The 19592-nt window shown below is 44.7% G+C and overlaps 1 protein-coding gene across 1 annotated transcript in view; it reads right to left on the bottom strand.

Annotated features, from left to right (window-relative positions):
• The window catches only part of IRAG2 (inositol 1,4,5-triphosphate receptor associated 2), a 58724-nt gene extending 45902 nt beyond the window's left edge, over window positions 1–12822 (bottom strand). The window contains exons 1-10 of the mRNA XM_075602862.1: window positions 12237–12822; window positions 10173–10283; window positions 8616–8796; window positions 8106–8182; window positions 7938–8016; window positions 7025–7183; window positions 5580–5697; window positions 5427–5477; window positions 987–1064; window positions 318–374 (exon numbers count right to left, since the gene is read on the bottom strand). Of these exons, the coding sequence (XP_075458977.1) occupies window positions 318–374; window positions 987–1064; window positions 5427–5477; window positions 5580–5697; window positions 7025–7183; window positions 7938–8016; window positions 8106–8182; window positions 8616–8796; window positions 10173–10283; window positions 12237–12822 (1497 nt within the window). The remainder of the gene's footprint in view (window positions 1–317; window positions 375–986; window positions 1065–5426; window positions 5478–5579; window positions 5698–7024; window positions 7184–7937; window positions 8017–8105; window positions 8183–8615; window positions 8797–10172; window positions 10284–12236) is intronic.
• Window positions 12823–19592: the final 6770 nt, after the last annotated feature.

The following is a 19592-nucleotide window of genomic DNA, read 5'->3' on the forward strand; positions in this document are numbered from 1 at the left end:
GCAATTTATAGTACTTTTCCAACTTTTCCATTGTAAGTTAATCATTTTTAGCATTTTCTGTTATGTTCTGCATGTGCCATCTTCCAACATACAGTACACTGGCCGCTGTACCCGGTATGTTCTATAATGGAATTATTCTTAACTGGTATCAACTTGCTGTAATGGGAATGCAGTTTATATTAAAATGATGCATCAAAATACAACAATACGCAGAACAAAAGTTCTTTAAGTAGATTTATACGCTCACTTTGCTTTAAGATATGTGAAACTAGTTTCCACTTATAAACCATCAAATGCTTGAATTTAAAATGACTAACCATGTGAAGGCTGGTATCTTTTTTATTCAATGTGTTCTCAAAGTCACTCAACTGCAACTAAAGCAGAAAAGAAAAATGATCTGTTAAAAAAAATAAAAAGTTATTCTGAATATTAAAAACACGAGAAATATTTTTTTTTGCGAAGATAATGGGGAGATCAAAGCGTTCCTCGTGTCCGGCATGCAGTAAAACCCCATTCTATTCAGGAAATGCAACTTTTACACCAACACCTTGGCTTCCAGAGTTGGAGAATTGGGGCAACCAGATTTATCCCGGCAAAAACCGTAACAAATATCACGCATGTGCAGTCGTCGCTTGCCGGTCGCCACATGTGCAGTCGGCAAGTGCCGATCGTGTGTGCGTAGCCAACGCGATTCAAAAACCCGGGACAGAACCCTAAAAATCGGGATATCGTCACCCAAGCCACAGTGGGAGTAAAAGGGAACGGACCAAGGAATCAGAATTAAAGAGAACAATAAAAAGGAGGATGATGATGATGAATATACTTTCCCTGAAGGTATTTTTCCTCCCATGCTGTGCCAATCTCAAAAAGGCTACAAGGAAACGTTTAATACTACAGTGCTGTCGACAGTTTGTATTACTTTAATATGGTTTCAAATGCTTCTCGTTTGAGCACAAATGTGTAGAGTAGGAATTGCAGAAGCTTACTTGGAGAACAGCAGCTTTGTCTGATAACTCGTGTATCGTCTTCCGAAGTCCTTCCGTTTCCAAGGTGTTCCTCATATTCTGTATCAGAGAGACGAGAAAACCAATATTGGGGAGTTGACAAATGGCATGACATAGGAGGTAGTAATAGGTTGCAACTCCTTCCATACATACTATTCCAGAGACTTGCAATCTAATCAGACTGAAACCATCCCTACATTCTTCACTGTCCTCCACTGACCACTGATACTTCCAACAAATATCGTCAGGGTCAGCTTCCCTGGTCTGCTTAATAGTGACTATTGAACGTGCGCCTGCTCTTTATGTACATAGTATGTTCACTTGGTTAATGGGATTTTAATCATTATTAAAATGGTTTTAAACTCTGATTTAAACACAGATTCACATCCTCCCCATGTATAGCACGGTTTCACATTTAGTGTGCATTACATATGTCTCTGTATACAGTATTTTCACTATTAGGATTTGAGATGCTCATCTGTATCCATTTAAGCATCAATTTATCCAGTAGCAGTGCAACATTTAAGGGGCTTTTTTCCCCCACCACTTACAACTACAGAATATCCTTTCCAACCACCGGGACCAGCATGCCCGCATTCATCCACTGCACTTTGCTCTACTTTCTAACCCTCCACCCTGGCACAGTACCCAGGCATGCCTTCTACATACCCTCCTCTATGGAGAGGAGAGGAATACTTGCCGATTTCCACATGTATTGTTACAATAGCACTATTTCTAGTGAAGGCAAAGTTATTCCTCTACATGTACTCTCCGTAAAGCTAACTGTCGCTCCCACTCCACCTCTACTCATACTTAGTCCACTTTTATAAAGAAACAGTCGGCCAATCAGTTCCCTCTGTGCCTTCCTCTATATCCACCCCCCCCTTCATTTACCCCCTATAGCAGAGACGGAAACCCCAGTTACTCCTCACTACTACTTGCAAACTTTTGGGAGCAGCGACTCCTTTCTCCCAATGCTACACTTATCCCCCCTTGGTTATTATAGTCGCTGTACTTTAAATTGTATAGTAATGGTCACGTACACCTGTGAGCATGTGACCTACATACGCGACAAGGGTTAATTTCACAGCTCACTAGATGACCCACTTTCCTCCTTCGCAAAAGTCCCTCAAATTAACAATATCTCCCCTAAATCCGTCCCGATACACCGGCTGTCACAGACAGCACACAAGTGAGCACGTGACTTAGATATGCAACAAGGATTAATACACACGGCTACTCTAGCCAACTCGCCTTTCTCCTGCGCAAGACACTTTATCAGTTTATATTAACCCCTTACTCCATTTAAATCATCTCTACGCTTGCACCACCCAAGGATTATGCAAAATATGCAAATTATTATATATCTGCCAGGGTCCCAGGTGTCTATTATAGAAGAAAAAAAAACTATGCGCTTCACACACAAAAATCTGTCATAGCAAAATGTGTCTGAAAATGTAAACACTCCAGTGCGTGCCCCAAAGCATTACTTAAAGAAATCTTTAATATATAAAAAGAGTGCTTAGATTACAGAAAAATTACAAGAACATTGTTACAGTAAATGCAAACCAGTTTCTGCAAATAGGATAAAACAGAAATCCCTTTACAGAACATTACCATATGTCAGGGTTTTCCCCAGAGAGGTCACTAGCGTAGAAAATGAAAATTCCCGGGTTTGATCCAAAACACACCTCTGTTGAATTCTGATTTTAGAACTCCAGGGCAAGTCCTATATACACCAATCTTTTCTCATTGAGAATCACAAGCCCACCCCTGTCATAAATCAGCTGCTAGACTGATGGTTTTACGACACAGAGGGGGGAAGGGAGGAACCAACGTTTATACAGTTCTGCCTCAATATATCAAACGCATTCATAACGTCCTCTCTCTAATACTTAAAGACACAGGAGTCATACCAATAGATTCAGGCGAATATGACGGATGTAACCAGACTCATTTTGACTGATTTGCTCTTAAATTTGAGTGACAAATGGATATCTGCCTATAGCACCTCTTACCCATGCAGTGTGTGGTCTTATTGCAACTTTTCGTATGTACAGTAGGTGACATCACATGATATGGTATTTTTTTATAAAGGCTTCCAACTAAGGCTATCATTTATTGCCTTCTAACGACACACGTCACTTAGTGGGCCATCAGTGATAGCGCCGCCGCCCCCACCCCCCCCCTGTAAGCCCCAGTAAAGAGTGGGCAGTGTTGGGAACAAACCCTGCAGAGCCTGGTTGTATTTTTATGTGTGTTACCTAATAAAGTTCAGGAGTAGCCTGGTATTACAAGGGCCGCCTATGACTGATAGGAGGCCGGCTTACAAGCCACTTCCCTGGGAAGGAGGGGGTTTCCCTCTAAGGGCTAGAGCAAGGGTTCTGGGAGTTAGTTCTGGGCTGCCCTCCCTGCTATACGGATGCAGCAGTAAGCCTCTCCTGGACAGGAGTGAGCTGAGGCCTTGCCCTGTTAGGGGGTAAGGTATGCTGAGGGGTGCTCAGGGCCTCAAGCCCGGGGTACTGCCTTCAGGAATGGAACCTGTAATATCTATGATGTACCCAATAAACCCCAGTTATACCCTCTCTGATTTGATGTCTGGAGTGTGAATACCAAGAAGAGTTGCCTATGAGGTTCGTCCTGGCTGCACCAGGATCCTACTGGGCTGGAGGCGCTGCGCTGACCGACGAACATCACTGAGAGCCTGTCCTGATGCCTCTCTATACCACCGCAGAGATCTCAGGCCTTCTGTTCTACCTAACAGGTATGCACCCGCACCAGAATACATGATCTCACTTAGGGTGGGGGAAAAGTGCTACATATATAGCTCATAGTATTATCACGACACTAATGCTGACTTTTTTTTTGTTGCGTAACTGCTTTCCTAAATAAAATATACATACATGGAATGTGTGATCACTGGGGTACCAGTACAATTCTGCAAATATAGAAAGTAAGCCAAGTGCACACGGAGTAAATCTCACTATTTGGATTCCTTTGCAGGTTGTGGGAGATCTGGCCAGGAAATGTACACCCCCACTGTTATAGTTTCTGCAAAAGGATCAGATTTGGGCAAAAGTTTTATATCCTCTTCACCGCCAGATGGGACCGTAACGCGTTACAGGCCCCCAATCAGTGGACACTGAGAATTGGTATCAATTTTTCAGGGCCAGGTCTCACTTTGTCTTCTGTTATCATTTACCTGTTGCCCTTTGCATATTGTTGGCAATTTACCATGTATTACCATTGTGTTGGTGCGATATAAGATTATACATACGTAATCTTAATGGTTTCTACCTGTCTCCCAGCCCCAAAAACATGGAAATAGAATAGTGGCATCAGGCAGTGAGGCATATTCATAGCAAAATAACCTGGACTAGAAATTGGCACCCAAATTCGGGGATCATGGGAAATTGGCCCATATTATTGCAAAACATGTCTCACAGATTGGAGTCTCCCTCTTTGGGGCGACAAAACAATTTAACAGAATCTTATGAACTTACAGTATATACCTCCCAAATAATCTATAGAACATGTGGAGAGACCTGTGAACACAGCATAATTAAATTAGTAAATTTGCATATTAAAAAAATCAGCTAATTTCATAGACATCGCAAGTGTGTTTACAGGTCTGTCCGCGTGCTGTATACAGGAGGTATACATGTCAATGGGTACTTCACCGAGGAGGACTCATCCCTTCATGTTGCCAATCCCTGCATAATCGAAGACTACATTTTGCCCTGTGACACTTGGCCAGATCTTTCGTGAAATGGCACAAAGGAAGGGCCACCAACTGGTCAGGTTAAGGATATCCCTGCTTCAGTACAGGTGGCTCAAATCGGTGACCAAGCCACCTGTGCTGAAGCAGAGATATCCTTAAAACATTAACATTTTGTTGGCCATTGAGCACTGAAGTTGGCCACCCCCGATTGAAGACATCCCTAATCCTGACAATTATGAAAGTAACAAGGAGTTACTAAAATAAATAATACATTTACACTGGCGACACACTTTATTCGAGCTCGGCTAGTCCCACGAATTCGGGTATACCCGGGTGTATTGAGGTTTGTGACTGTTTTCTGCCCGAGTGCATTGGGTTATTTTTCAGGCAGGGATTGAAGCATTTTATTCCCGCTGGCTGCAATACTGCACAGTATATATATATATACTGCATTACAATTCATGAATTTATGCCATCTGGTAGACACGCGAAGCATTGCAGCCTATTAAATCCTAATCATTATCATTTAACAGATCAGCCGCCCGTCAGCCAGGCATGAACCCAGGCTGGGAAGGCAAACGCAACGGGGCTTGTCAGAGGTGAGGAGCGGCGCATTCCAGGTATCTGCCAGGTACATACTGGGTATTTGCTCGAATAAAGTGTGTCGGTGCAGTATACTTGTGATATCAGCAATTTCTTACCTCTTCTTGCAGGGCACTAATCTTATGGATGAGCGAGATATTGTCCCTTTCCTTAAATACAAGTAAAATAAAACGGATTACACTTTGGTAAGCGGATCATTGCAACAATCTTCGCGATCACAAAGAAATCTCCACACGGGACGGACATCTTACCAGCTGCTTATTCTGCGCCAGCATCTGCGCTTTCTTCTCCTCCGAACTGCTCAAAGTCATTTTCATTTCCTCCAGCTCGTCCTTTAACGATCTCGCTCTGGTTATAAACTGTTGGGCGCTGGAAGAGAAGTTCTCGGGTCAGCGGTCATATGCAAGATGTGGGACAAACAAATAAAATAGAAAAAGGGGGATCTACTCGTGCAGGACACATGGATCAGGTTACCACCTCCGCTGCCACACTCTGCTGTGCAGGCGAAGGCCGCTCTTATAGTGCCGGCGACGTCGCCCAAAAACAAATGCATTGCTGCAGCGTGCGCTTACAGTAAGCGCGACGGCGACAATGCGATGGAGCGACATCGCGAAAACTGGTAGCCGGCAACATTTGATTTTTCAAGGGCTGTCGCCTCACGTGATGACCCTTGAACCAAACCCGCGCCGCCGCCACAATTTTACTTTCGCCGGTGGCAACGTCACCATCGACGGCACTATAGGCGCGGCCTCATCTAGCCATATGACCACACAACATTAGTGATTGGAATTTTTATTTAACACTGCATATTAAATGTGTTTGAAAGACTGAAATCAGGCGAAGGCTTCAGCAATTGTCAACGACAAATCTGATGTCGTCATTGTACAAACACCCTACGCTATGACGACTTAGTCCTCGAGTGTCTACAGCAAGTGTGGCCAACTCCAACCCTCAAGAGCGACCAACAGGTCAAGTTTTCAGAATATCCCTGGTTCAGCACAGGTGGCTCAGTCAGACTGAGCCACTCGTGCTGAAGCTGGTACTGATTGAACCACGTGCTGAAGCAGGGATATCATGAAAAACCTGATCTGTTGGCGGCCCTTGAGGGCTGGCGTTGGCCAGCCCTGGCTTAGGGCCTCACATATCACATAATTTATTGCTTTTTGATCTCTGAAATCTATTTTTGGGCTGGTTTTTAGGATTCTTACAAAATTAAACGTGATACAATTGAGCATTTTAAAAAACATGCCTGTCCCATGTAACAAGACATTCAACAGAGATAACATAGATAGTGATCTTAAAAATTAAGTAAAGGGGTGATATCAATAGCAGGTTCTCTTCACGTGTTTGGTTATACAGGGAATGCTCATGTAAAGTGGAGGAGCTGACATTTCCATATGCAAATATTTAAATTCAATTTCCAGATCAGAAATATTTAATCAGTGTGCGAGGCTCACTATACGTAGCGACCGCTCACAAGCCTTGTTCTGCATCCTCTGGGGAAGCAATTTGTTGTGTATACATTAGGACAAGTACATATTGAAAGCAGTCACAAGTGCATCTATTTGGGCAATTCCCAAAAAGCAGTAACTTGCGGAGACACAGAACAACACCAAGGAGACACAATGTAACCAGAAAACACAAAGTATCAACAAAACAAGACACACTGTAGCCTAAAAATTGGACAAGGGATTACCTCTTCCACTGGTTACATAGCTCTTCATTCTCTTCCAGTAGCCGGTGATTGGTTTCCTCCAAAGCTTCGACTGTTGATTTGAATTTAGTGTGCTGCGTCTGTAGCTTTTGGTTATTATACTGAAGGTCAGCAACACAAGTGATAAGATCCGATGTCTCCCTGTGGTGCAGGAACAGAAACCGAAGACACTTTTAGAACAAAACTCTGCCAGGTTCATGGCCGTTTCTGTCCCAGCTCTGCAGGTAGAATGTCGCTGTTCACAAGAGCTTACAATCTACTGTAGCTTTGGGGGTCGAAGCCCAAGGAAGTTTTAGCACAATTCAAAATGTGCTTCTTCCACAGCAAGAATGAAGGGTACTGTATATTTATTTACCCAGTAAAACACCTTTTCCTGTTCTTCCATAAATACTTCTACAGTATATACTATTTGGATAAGGCTAGCATAAAAAGGTAAAGTGTATTTTTTAACAGAGAGAGATGCTTTAGGACGGGTGCAGAGCACACCTGCTTTTGGTGTAAAAATAATAGTTGCTATTGTGTAACAGACGGCACACACTCGTGCGAATTAAACCACAGGAATGCATAGAAAAACATAAGTGGGCAAATGAGATGGTCGAGGGGGTGTAGTGGGGGGGGGGGTGTGATCTGTAAATCGGACACTCCACATTAAATGAGCTTGTATCTAGTCCTAATGCAGAGCAGTGTTTCCTGCAACAATCTGGATACTGCAGCTAAATCAGTTTGGTATCTTGTCACCGTGTGAAGATGGTGGGTTAGAAACTTTGCAGTTGAGGGAACATTAAAACGTTCCCAACTTCCCAGTGGGGACACGGCCACTTCATTTAAACGCCATCACGGCATCAAGTAAACTCCAGGCGCAGAATATGAAACTTTCTACATACTGCCAACTTACAGATCTCCTTTGGAGACATCACCGCCAAAAGCCTCCAAACTTCCCGACGTGATGTTCAACGAGCCAGAAATGTGCCGGACTGAAACGCAGAAATAACGGGGGACGTGAAAAATAAGGACACGCCAGAGGAAACGGATAATAAAAACGTAGCATATGCTGGGGTCTCACCTGCAAGGAGGCTCCCGCGCAGCTTAAACACAGACTCTTCCGTACCAGGTGTGGCCGCTCCAGTTTTATTCTCAATGCTAGAGGCACGAGAAAACAAAAACAAAAAAAAGCGTATGTAAAAAACGTAAATGCAACTCACCCTCCAGTGCAGGTTAATTTCTTCCATTAATATGGCCCCCAAGTGTTCCTGTACAGTAGTTAAAAGAAATAATTCTGTACAGTGTAATCCAGGGCTGGCCAATTTCAGTCCTCAAGGGCCACCAACAGGTCAAGCTTTCAGGATTTCGCCGCTTTAGCACAGGTGGCTCAATCGAAAACTGAGCCAATGATTGAGCCACCTGTGCTGAAGCAGGTGTACCCTGAAAACCTGACCTGTCGGGGGCCCTTGAGGACTGGGGTTGACCACCCCCGGTGTAAACTATATGTCTGTATGGGAGGAGGGAGACCATTACACAAAGAACATGCATTTTTGCACAAGAAAAGCAGCCAGCAAGTATTAATTGCCATTACCCATTGTTCCTACAGTCATCGATCCACTCCTTCATAATTGCATGGTATGTGTCTAAATCCATTGAGATGTCCCTCTGTTCAGGGTCAAGCATATTGCATAGTTCGTCAAGGCCACTGTCTTCTGACCCACGGCTTGTCGTATGTCGTAAATAATCCACAATATTGGATACAGCCACTTTTCCTTTTTAGCAAGAAGTATAATTTAAGGGAGAAGTTACAAGGGGGCTCGTTATCAGGATTTATACAAAATATTTGTCATCAAAATTTACCATTTACCACCCCTGCCTGCTCCATAGCAATGGCACAAACTACACTAGCTACATGTTCGATCATGTACTAGCAGGAAGCGGTCGGAGACATCTAGGGGGGAGATTCACCACCGGGTGATATGGGTCATCGTAGTGCGATCGTGCCCATCGCAGTGCGATAACCCGGATAGCACCTTAGGGACTCCCGGCGTTCGCTCTCAGCTTGCACACTGCTAGTGGAGAATAAACCAAACCTCCCCCTACATCAATGGAATATAAAAATGGGCAGCCCTCTAATTTAACCCAGCTACTTTTGATTTTATGCGAGGCCAGCTAAGGTCTCTATATGACAAAAGTACATCATAATCATCAAGGGCAGGCACTTTCAATGGAGTTTGTGTTTTGGGTCCAAAAAAAAAAAAGTATGCTTTGGTTTTTCGGAAACATTATTTTTTTTTATTTGTTTTGGATTTAAATTTTTTAAATATGGAAAAACCCTCAAAATAAGCAAATGTGCACAGATATTTCATCCAGTTTAAAATAATAAAAAAAATTAATCCATACGTGTAACTCTCCAATTTGAAAAGTCGTTGCAACGTTAATGGCCAACGACGAACTTGCAAATCCTTAATAGAAATGCTTTAAGACCGGCGATTCGTCCCATATTTATTCGCCCTTTTGTAAAATCGGTTCGTACCAACTGGCGATTTACTGAAATGAATAATTAATGTCCTGGAGCCTCTAATAATAATAATAAATAATAATAATTCATCCGTTTGTTTTCTCTGTTCTGAGGCAGCCATTGCTCAACAGCCAAGTTTGCAACAATGTTGCTTCCCATCCAGTTGCCTTGGCAACACCCCTCTTTTCCCAGTAAGATGGTTTGCCCATTCTCACCCGCTCTGCTTGGTTAATGGTATAGTCCTTTGCTTGTTCCTGCCTGGACAGGAAAGCATGCTCCCTTTTGGACTCAGCCTGTGAGTAACATCCCTTTCTCACGGATTCTCCCAGAAGACGGCATTGATATTTGACCTTCCTCAGTGCCACCCCTGTTATTCTATGCTCCTGTATACCCCTTCCAATAAAGTTGCAGACAATAGGACTGTGTGCATTTAAAGGGGATGAGTTAAATACCGATCCTATACCTTTGCTACAGGGGTCTGAGGGCCAGAACAATTAACAAATTATGTAAAGGCCTGCTAATCTCCCAATACAACAAAGCGGACTACATAAAACATTGCCTTATATTCACCAACACTATTCTGAAGAGTTTGCTAGGGATGTAGATACAGTATAACACGATACCTACCTCTGTTTTCTTTGTCGCACGCATGGAAAATGCTGTCTAGCAAATCCTCTTCGCAGATCAAGCTCACGTCTGTGGTGATCTCGGTCTTGTTTTCCACCACACGCCTAAGCCCTAGAACCGGTTTGGAAATCGCTGTATTAGATATTTATTTTTCGGCGCATTCACAAAGTAGTATTCCCAGATCGTCAATAATTTTCCACTTACGTTGCCGGTTATTTCAGACCGTCTTCAAACTACTAAAAACAGCAAAAGCAAATCCTGATATTTAATAATCGGAAAGCGGAAACTAAAAGATTTTCACACCATTTCAAATGTGCCCTCTGCAATGCACCCCCTTTCTCCACCAATGGGGACCGTTTCGGCGCCTTGTACTGGTATCCTTCGAAAAGGAAGGGGGTCATTACGTCAGTAAAGAGCGGTCTTTGCTACACAGGTTTGGGGGAATATTTGAAACGAAGCTCCTTAAAATGCCAGTCCAGTGGCAGATTCCCCATTTGTGCCAGATAGACTCGGGCCCCAGGTCACCAAATTTTCTTCCCCCCCCCCCCCCTATATATACACACAGAGGCCCCGCTCTCTTCCCCATTGATAACCGGGGGAGCATGGGGCCTCTAAAAGGTCTCTTACCTTCTCCTTCGTGCCGCCCTCCTGATTCTGTAGCATCGCGGCATCAAAATGACGCCGTCACATGGCCATGGGAACACGCGACGTTGCAGCATCATTTGACACCGTGACGCTGCAGGAGGCGGCAGCAAAAAGGTAGCTATGGGCAGCAACATTTTAAATCCGCCACTGCCAGTCCAGGATACGCCAAAAAAAAAAGTAATGCCATATCCCTTAAAGCAGGGGGGCGCAAAATTTTCCCTGCGCTCCCCTGCCGGTGGGGTCACCTAACCCCCCCCCCCCCCCCCCGGCGTCGGCTCCAGTGTCATGACGTCATCAGCCGCATTGCCATGGCGACGCGTGTGGAGCCACGGTAAGTAAAGGTTTACAGAGGCCCTGCAGCTCCCCCGGCATTTAATTTAAGTGCTTTCGGGAAGCGCGCGGGGCGTCTGTAAACCGCGTGCCCCCCCCCCGCTGGCAGTCTCACGCCCCCCCCCCCTGGGGGTCGCACACCCCCAGTTTGCGCACCGCTGCCTTAAAGCATCAGTCTTTCCGTTTACTTTTTTAGTAGTGTAAACTGTTGAAATATGCAGAACTATTGTTTTTATGAAGAAAAAAAAAACCTGTTAAGGTATTTATTGTAGTTTTATAGTATTCCGCAATCTCACCATTTTACGCTGTCCAGACACACAAACTTTATTTTAATTTCATTGCAAAACTTTGAAGCATTACAATTGTAAGAAGCTCTGAGCCGGCCATAGATGGTAAATTAAAAAGGTATTTGTGAAAATACAGCGCCAAAAAGGTTTTCCGATCAATATATTAATATTCATCACGGTTACCCTTTAAAGTACAAGCATGTGTATAAAATATTGCTTTTATATAACCGGCAGCCAAGTTAGTAAGGCACTTGTACTGCCATATTCAGCAGGCAGCAGAATAAATTAGACCTGTTCAGCCCAACCCTCACCGCAAGGCGCCAGCCCAACCCTCACCGCAAGGCGCCAGCCCAACCCTCACCGCAAGGCGCCAGCCCAACCCTCACCGCAAGGCGCCAGCCCAACCCCTCACCGCAAGGCGCCAGCCCAACCCCTCACCGCAAGGCGCCAGCCCAACCCCTCACCGCAAGGCGCCAGCCCAACCCTCACCGCAAGGCGCCAGCCCAACCCTCACCGCAAGGCGCCAGCCCAACCCTCACCGCAAGGCGCCAGCCCAACCCCTCACCGCAAGGCGCCAGCCCAACCCCTCACCGCAAGGCGCCAGCCCAACCCCTCACCGCAAGGCGCCAGCCCAACCCCTCACCGCAAGGCGCCAGCCCAACCCCTCACCGCAAGGCGCCAGCCCAACCCCTCACCGCAAGGCGCCAGCCCAACCCCTCACCGCAAGGCGCCAGCCCAACCCCTCACCGCAAGGCGCCAGCCCAACCCTTACCCTACGAATCTTAAAATGCTAGAAATTTACCTCCACTTTCACTCAAAGATAGCCTCTTTACTACAGGAGATTGAAGAGCGATATGCTCAGACTTCCGATCTGCAAAATAAAAATTGGGACTAGAAGGAATTTTTCTGTCTTCGGGCGCGACGCCTTTAAACTCCAAGCCGGGGATCGCAGCCGGGGGAAAGTTGAAATGTATGTGTCCAGGGTATAGAGTCGGAGTAGAGCAGCTTTGAGACCGACGAGGCGGCCAGGCCTTCTCTTTTGATGCCAGGATGACGGAATACGGGACATTGGTCGCCGGAGAACTCAGGTCTGGTATCTGCCGGAGGGAAGGAGAGGAGATTTGCGAAGCATGAAAATAAACCTGCTCATTGCTGGGACTCGAGAAGCAAAGCAAATCTTTTTCAGTGTTCTTCACCGTCCTGTTTTTCAGAACCTCCTCCAGGTTTTTCTTCGGGTTAGACTGTGGGCTATCAAAGTTCCTGGACTGAAATTTGGGAATCTGCAAGGTGGGATTGGATTCCTGGCCGCGCATCTGAATGGTTTTGATTTTACGGCGTATGCTGTCCACAGGATTATGCCGCTTGGTTGCGGATCCAGTTTCAGACATTTCAAGGCGAGTTTCCTTAGACAAAAAACAAACACACAGAAGGATTGCAGGTTACTTGATTATACGGTTTTTGGAACGCACACAGAGACCAATTACAATACCCATTTGCAGGCAGTTTATAAATAATAGTAACAGCGCATAATAAATAACCCTGATGAAGGTTCAATAGTGGACTGAAACATTTGGTTACCTTTTAGATCACAATATACCACTTACCGATGCTGTGCTGTTCTTCAAACCAAGGGTTTTGGGTAAAGGATATAGATATATAGGGGCCTATGCAGAGAGCAGCGGTAAGGTGAATAGCGGCATTTTTTGGAGAAAAATGCCTGTAGAAAGGCAGGTACTGGAGAGTTTTAAAAAAAGCGCCATTTTTTTTTTTTTTGTGAAACTCTCCGGCCGACTGGCGAGAACCTAAATCTCGCCAGTTGTAAAAATGTCCCTATTCAGAAAGGCGCGATCGCCATCTAGTGGCTGTTCGCGCCAATAACATGGAGAGAAATTCTACAATTACCTCCGCCAAAAAAAGTTGGCAGGAAGCTGGAGCGCACCGGCGAGAGGGAAAATACAAAAAAAAACGCGCTTTTTTTCAAACATGTTTCACCAGCGCACATCTCGCCGGTTGCAACTCTCCATATGCAGACAGGATTTTAAATGCAGTTTTCGGACCTTTCTGCATATGGAGATAAAATCACACCAATAAAAGTTCAATTTATTAACATCTCCAATTTTTCCCAGCGCTGCTCTCTGCATGAGGCCCATAGAGATATACACACAGAGTGCCAGACTTATGCATAATATAGCAAAGCTACAGCTTGGGGCCACACAATATGAGGAACCTAAAAAATAGAAAAACCCCTGCATTTTAAGTTTTAAAATGTGATAAAAAAAACAAAAATGATTCTCTATAAATAAGGACTTTCTAGTTCAAATACGACCCCAAGCATCAGAAGTGACAAACTTCGTAGCTTATCATTTGAAGAGATCAGGGACTTTGCTCTCAAAAATCAAGAAAGAAAATTAATATTAAAATGAACGCGATGCACAAACACTGTTCATTTTAGCTTTACATCGTCGTCTTTGTATATAACATCGCTGGTATAATGCTTTCATTCATTTCAGTGTGTGTCATCATACAATATCTGCACCAAGTAAAGGTTGTCAAACCATTTCATGTTAAAAAAAATTCTATCCCTCCCTCGCAAGAAAAAAAAACTAGTGTGATATGTTGTGCAAATCCCTGGGCATATAGTTTGATCGAAATTCAGTCGTTTTAGAAGCTAAAACAATAATTGATAAAAAAAGGTGTCACGATTATGCGCTTATCTCTTAAAAATGGCTAAGAGACAAATAAAAAAAAAAAGTGTTACAGAATTACTTTTGAAACCCCCACCACACAGGCTCTCTCTGATCATATTTCACTGCTTGAAATAAAAGTTAAATCAGTTTGCACATGCACAAAACATTTTGGATAAAATGGGTGCATCAATATTACTCACTCTATGCGCATAGCAATAATTAAAAGGTTTATAAAAAATTAAAATCGACATGGAGTCATAACATTCAAAAATGGAATATTACAGATGTGGACCATGCTATGTATAATACACTCCTAGGGGCCTATGCAGAGAGCAGCGGTAAGGGGAATAGCGGCATTTTTTTGAGAAAAATGCCTGTAGAAAGGCAGGTACTGGCGAGTTTTAAAAAAAAGCGGCATTTTTTTTTTATTTGCAAATTTCGCCGCGCGGCTGGAGAGAACCTAAATCTCTCCAGTGTTGAAAACTGCCGTATTCAGAGGAGGCGCGATCGCCATCTAGAGGCTTTCCAACATTTTGCTTCTCCAAAAAAATTTGGCAAGAAGCTGGAGCTCGGCGGCCGGTGGGGGAGAAAAAAAAAAAACGCGATTTTTTTCCCACAAGTTTCAACAGCGCGCATATCGCCGGTTGAAACTCTCCATATGCAGACAGGGGGCCTTATGCAGAGAGCATCGTTATTTCGAAATTCTCCATTTTTTGTACAATTTCGTGCAGAAACCGGCAGAAAATGGCGAGTTCCGAAAAACGCGCCATTTTGTTTTTTCAATTGCTAAAACTCGCCTCGCGGCTGGCGAGAACCTCCATCTCGCCATTTTTAAAACTCTCCGAATGCAGAGAGGTGCGAACGGCATAAAGCGGCTGTTCGCGCCAAAAAACGGCGCGATTCTCGCATTTTTGCCGCGCCAGGAAAAGATGGCAAGATGGAGCTCGCCGCCTATAGTAAAGGGGAAAAAAAGGCGCGAATTTGTTTTTACACGTTTCTGAAGCGCGCATCTCGCCAATTTAAACTCGCCACACGCATCCATGTTAAACATAGCAGAATTCGCACTTTTCTGCATATGGAGAATAAAACTCTCCAAAAAAGCTACTTTTTATGAAATTCGCCAATTTTAAAATTCTATGCTCTCTGCATAAGGCCCAGGATTCTAAATGCAGTTTTCGGACCTTTCTGCATATGGAGAAAAAAACTCTCCATTAAAGCTACTTTTTATTCCCCTCTCCAATTTTAAATAGCGCTGCTCTCTGCATGAGGCCCCTAATGTTAAAAAAAAAACACTTTTCCTTCCTACACCAGGCCTTACAGGAGCACTAAGGGCCTCATGCAGAGAGCAGCGGTAAGGTGAATAGCGGCATTATTTGGAGAGAAATGCCTGTAGAACGGCAGGTACTGGCGAGTTTTAAAAAAAGCGCCATTTTTTTTTTTAACTCGCCTTGCTACCGGCGAGAACCTAAATCTCCCCTCATGTAAAAATATCCCTATTCAGAAAGGCGCGATCGCCATCTAGTGGCTGATCGCGCCAATAACATGGAGAGAAATTCTCAATTTACCTCCGCCAAAAAAACTTGGCTGGAAGCTGGAGGTCGGCGGTCAGAGGGAGAAAGGAAAAAAAAAAAACGCGCTTTTTTTAAAACATGTTTCACCAGCGCACATATCGCCGGTTGAAACTCTCCATATGCAGAAAGGATTCTAAATGCAGTTTTATGCCCTTTCTGCATATGGAGGAAAAAACTCTGCATTAAAGCTACATGTTATTCCCCTCTCCAATTTTAAATAGCGCTGCTCTCTGCATGAGGCCCTTAAAGGGTAAGGATTAAAATATCTTCTTGCAGTTCAGAACAAAAAATATTTTTGTAAAGAAAAGAAAAAATCAGGAGACATGAGTCAATGTGTGCGAGGTATTACCTTGCAACTAACTTGAAAGACAAAGAAGATTGAGTTACAAATCTGTAGCAGAGATGAACATATCTGTAATATCAGTGATATACAGGTAATTGGATCAGAGGAGTGAGCATTACAGGGTCACATGCTACTAGTAATGTGAAATATACATAACATTCATCCTCAATGCCATTTGGAACACTGCTGGAAAACCTAAAATCAATGAAAAGCAGGAATCACACAAGGCGGTGTAATAAAAAGAGGTGATAACCTTTGTGGATGGGACACACTTGTTAAAAATAAAAAAGCCAGCATGAGAAAAAAAAATTGTTAAAGAAAGCATTCAGAGCAAAACATTGCACATAACTTATTACATTAAATTAACAATATAGTGATATATTAATTTGTAATACTGTAGGTTATTAATCTGTAGCACTTTAGAAAACCACTTTCATTTTTTTTTTAAATCACAAAAGAGATTGAACAATTGTGCTCATCAACTGTAATTAAATATGTACTTTGTATCTATAGTGACAAGAGCTTAGTATCTCTGAAGGCTTTCATTCCTAATGATTTCTCTCAAAAGACTGTAACCTGCAGTTAGAAGTTATTCCCTGTGAGCCATACGGAGTAAAACTAGATAAATATCATTTCATGGGGCTGAGAGGATAAATATAATGAAATGATGTGACCACTAAAACCAGAAAAAAAACCAGCTAAACAAACCTTATTTCAACTGTGTGAGTAGCAACAGGTAAAGACAAAGAAGCTCTAAGGAGAGCAGGCAGGCTCCCAAAACTACAACACCTGAAGCCTGCTGAAAATCCTGATACAGGAGCCTGGCACACCTGTGTCCTACTTACAGAAGCATAGGACCCAAACTAACCCCTCCCCACCAGAGACACATGGCAATTACTGCCCGGCAGGTTACTCACATTCAGCATGCACTTGAGGCTTTTTTAGGCGAAGGAATTAGGTTTATTCCTGAGATTGCTGACATTAATGTTGATAAATCTCCATCACAGACATCAGCGCCCCTTATTTTCTGCGAGTCTTACTGATATGGAGTCAGTCTCACTGATTTTTAGCATCAGACATCTCTTATGCTGAGCTCAGACAGAAGGCGATGCGAGCCGCGCGCTAACATGCGCGCGCACATCCGTCGCAAATTTGGGTTGTGCGGTGGGAGTTTTCAAACTGTGCAGTGTTGTCACTGCGACATTTTGCCGGCACAACCCAAATTGAAATTTGAGGCTACAGTCGCGTGACGCGAGCTGGTTCAGCCAATAGAGGCGAACCAGCTCCGTGACGCGTTCGTTACGGGGGGGGGGGGCGCGAACGCTAGCAAACTGCCGTAACAGCCTGTCTGAGCGAGCCCTTAGACTGCAGTGGGCTCTCGGTGATAGAAATCAGGGGGCCACAACCCCCAAATCTCATTGCTTTTGGTTAAATGAACGTATTTGGCTATTGTTTTATATCACGCTCATTTTATTGTATATCGCTCATTTCATGACTCGTGAAATCGTCCTTCGTAATCGAAGTGATTACAAAGGTGTATTACTTGTCCTCTAATTCAGGGGGGCTCAACTCCAGTCCCCACGCCCCCCCCCCCCAACAGGTCAGGTTTTCAGGATATCCCAGCTTCAGCACAGGTGGCTCAATCAGAGGCTCAGTCAAAGACTGAACCTCTGATTGAGCCACCTGTGCTGAAGCAGGGACCGATGGAGCCACCTGTGCTGAAGCAGGGATATCCTGAAAACCTGAACTGTTGGGGGTGCTTGGAGACTCGAGTTGAGCTTCCCTGCTGTACATTGAGCACCTGAGAAGATACATGAATGTTCTGTAATATAGAGGTTTACTGTCGCCATCTTCTGTTTTTATTAGGAATTACTTTGCAAAGGATATATCTGTGTTCTTATAATATTAAGAAAAAAACTTGGCAGCACGCTAACGCGGCGCCTCGAACTGAGGCCGTGCACGAGGGTGAATAAAAGCGATTTATTGCCAAAATAGGAAGAGCAAAGTTACACTGACATGTTTCGCGCCCCAGCGCTTTGTCACACTTTGACAGTTTGTGGCGCGGCATTCTGGCTCGTTGCCAATTTATTTCTTGCTCCTTATCTACCTCGCCCGGCCCACGGTACTTACACCCTGCGGCACACGGTATTTACACCCTGCGGCACACGGTATTTACACCCTGTGGCACACGGTCTTTATACCCTGCGGCACACGGTATTTACACCCTGCGGCACACGGTACTTACACCCTGTGACACACGGTATTTACACCCTGCGGCACACGGTACTTACACCCTGTGACACACGGTATTTACACCCTGCGGCACACGGTCTTTACACTCTGCGGCACACGGTATTTACACTCTGCGGCACACGGTATTTACACTCTGCGGCACACGGTATTTACACCCTGCGGCACACGGTATTTACACCCTGCGGCACACGGTATTTACACCCTGCGGCACACGGTCTTTATACCCTGTGGCACACGGTATTTACACTCTGCGGCACACGGTATTTACACTCTGCGGCACACGGTATTTACACCCTGTGGCACACGGTATTTACACTCTGCGGCACACGGTATTTACACTCTGCGGCACACGGTATTTACACCCTGTGGCACACGGTATTTACACCCTGCGGCACACGGTATTTACACCCTGCGGCACACGGTATTTACACTCTGCGGCACACGGTATTTACACCCTGTGGCACACGGTATTTACACCCTGCGGCACACGGTACTTACACCCTGCGGCACACGGTACTTAAACCCTACGGCACACGGTATTTACACCCTGCGGCACACGGTATTTACACCCTGCGGCACACGGTATTTACACTCTGCGGCACACGGTATTTACACCCTGCGTCACACGGTATTTTCACCCTGCGGCACACGGTATTTACACTCTGCGGCACACGGTATTTACACCCTGCGGCACACGGTATTTACACCCTGCGGCACACGGTATTTACACTCTGCGGCACACGGTATTTACACCCTGCGGCACACGGTATTTACACCCTGCGGCACACGGTATTTACACTCTGCGGCACACGGTATTTACACTCTGCGGCACACAGTATTTACACCCTGCGGCACACGGTATTTACACCCTGCGGCACACGGTATTTACACCCTGCGGCACACGGTATTTACACCCTGCGGCACACGGTATTTACACTCTGCGGCACACGGTATTTACACCCTCCCGCACACGGTACTTACACCCTGCGGCACACGGTATTTACATCCTGTGGCACACAGTACTTACACCCTGCGGCACACGGTACTTACACCCCGCAGACAGGCGGGGAGTTTCCTTATCCTACATTGGACTACATGCAGCGGAGGTCTATCTTTATGAGTTAGGGCCTCATGCAGAGAGCAGCGCTATTTAAAATTGGAGAGGGGAATAAAAAGTAGCTTTAATGGAGAGTTTTTTCTCCATATGCAGAAAGGTCCGAAAACTGCATTTAGAATCCTGTCTGCATATGGAGAGTTTCAACCGGCGATATGCGCGCTGTTGAAACTTGTGGGAAAAAAATCGC

The sequence above is a fragment of the Ascaphus truei genome, chromosome 5 (assembly GCF_040206685.1).
Source record: "Ascaphus truei isolate aAscTru1 chromosome 5, aAscTru1.hap1, whole genome shotgun sequence".
In the NCBI taxonomy this organism is placed as follows: domain Eukaryota; kingdom Metazoa; phylum Chordata; class Amphibia; order Anura; family Ascaphidae; genus Ascaphus; species Ascaphus truei.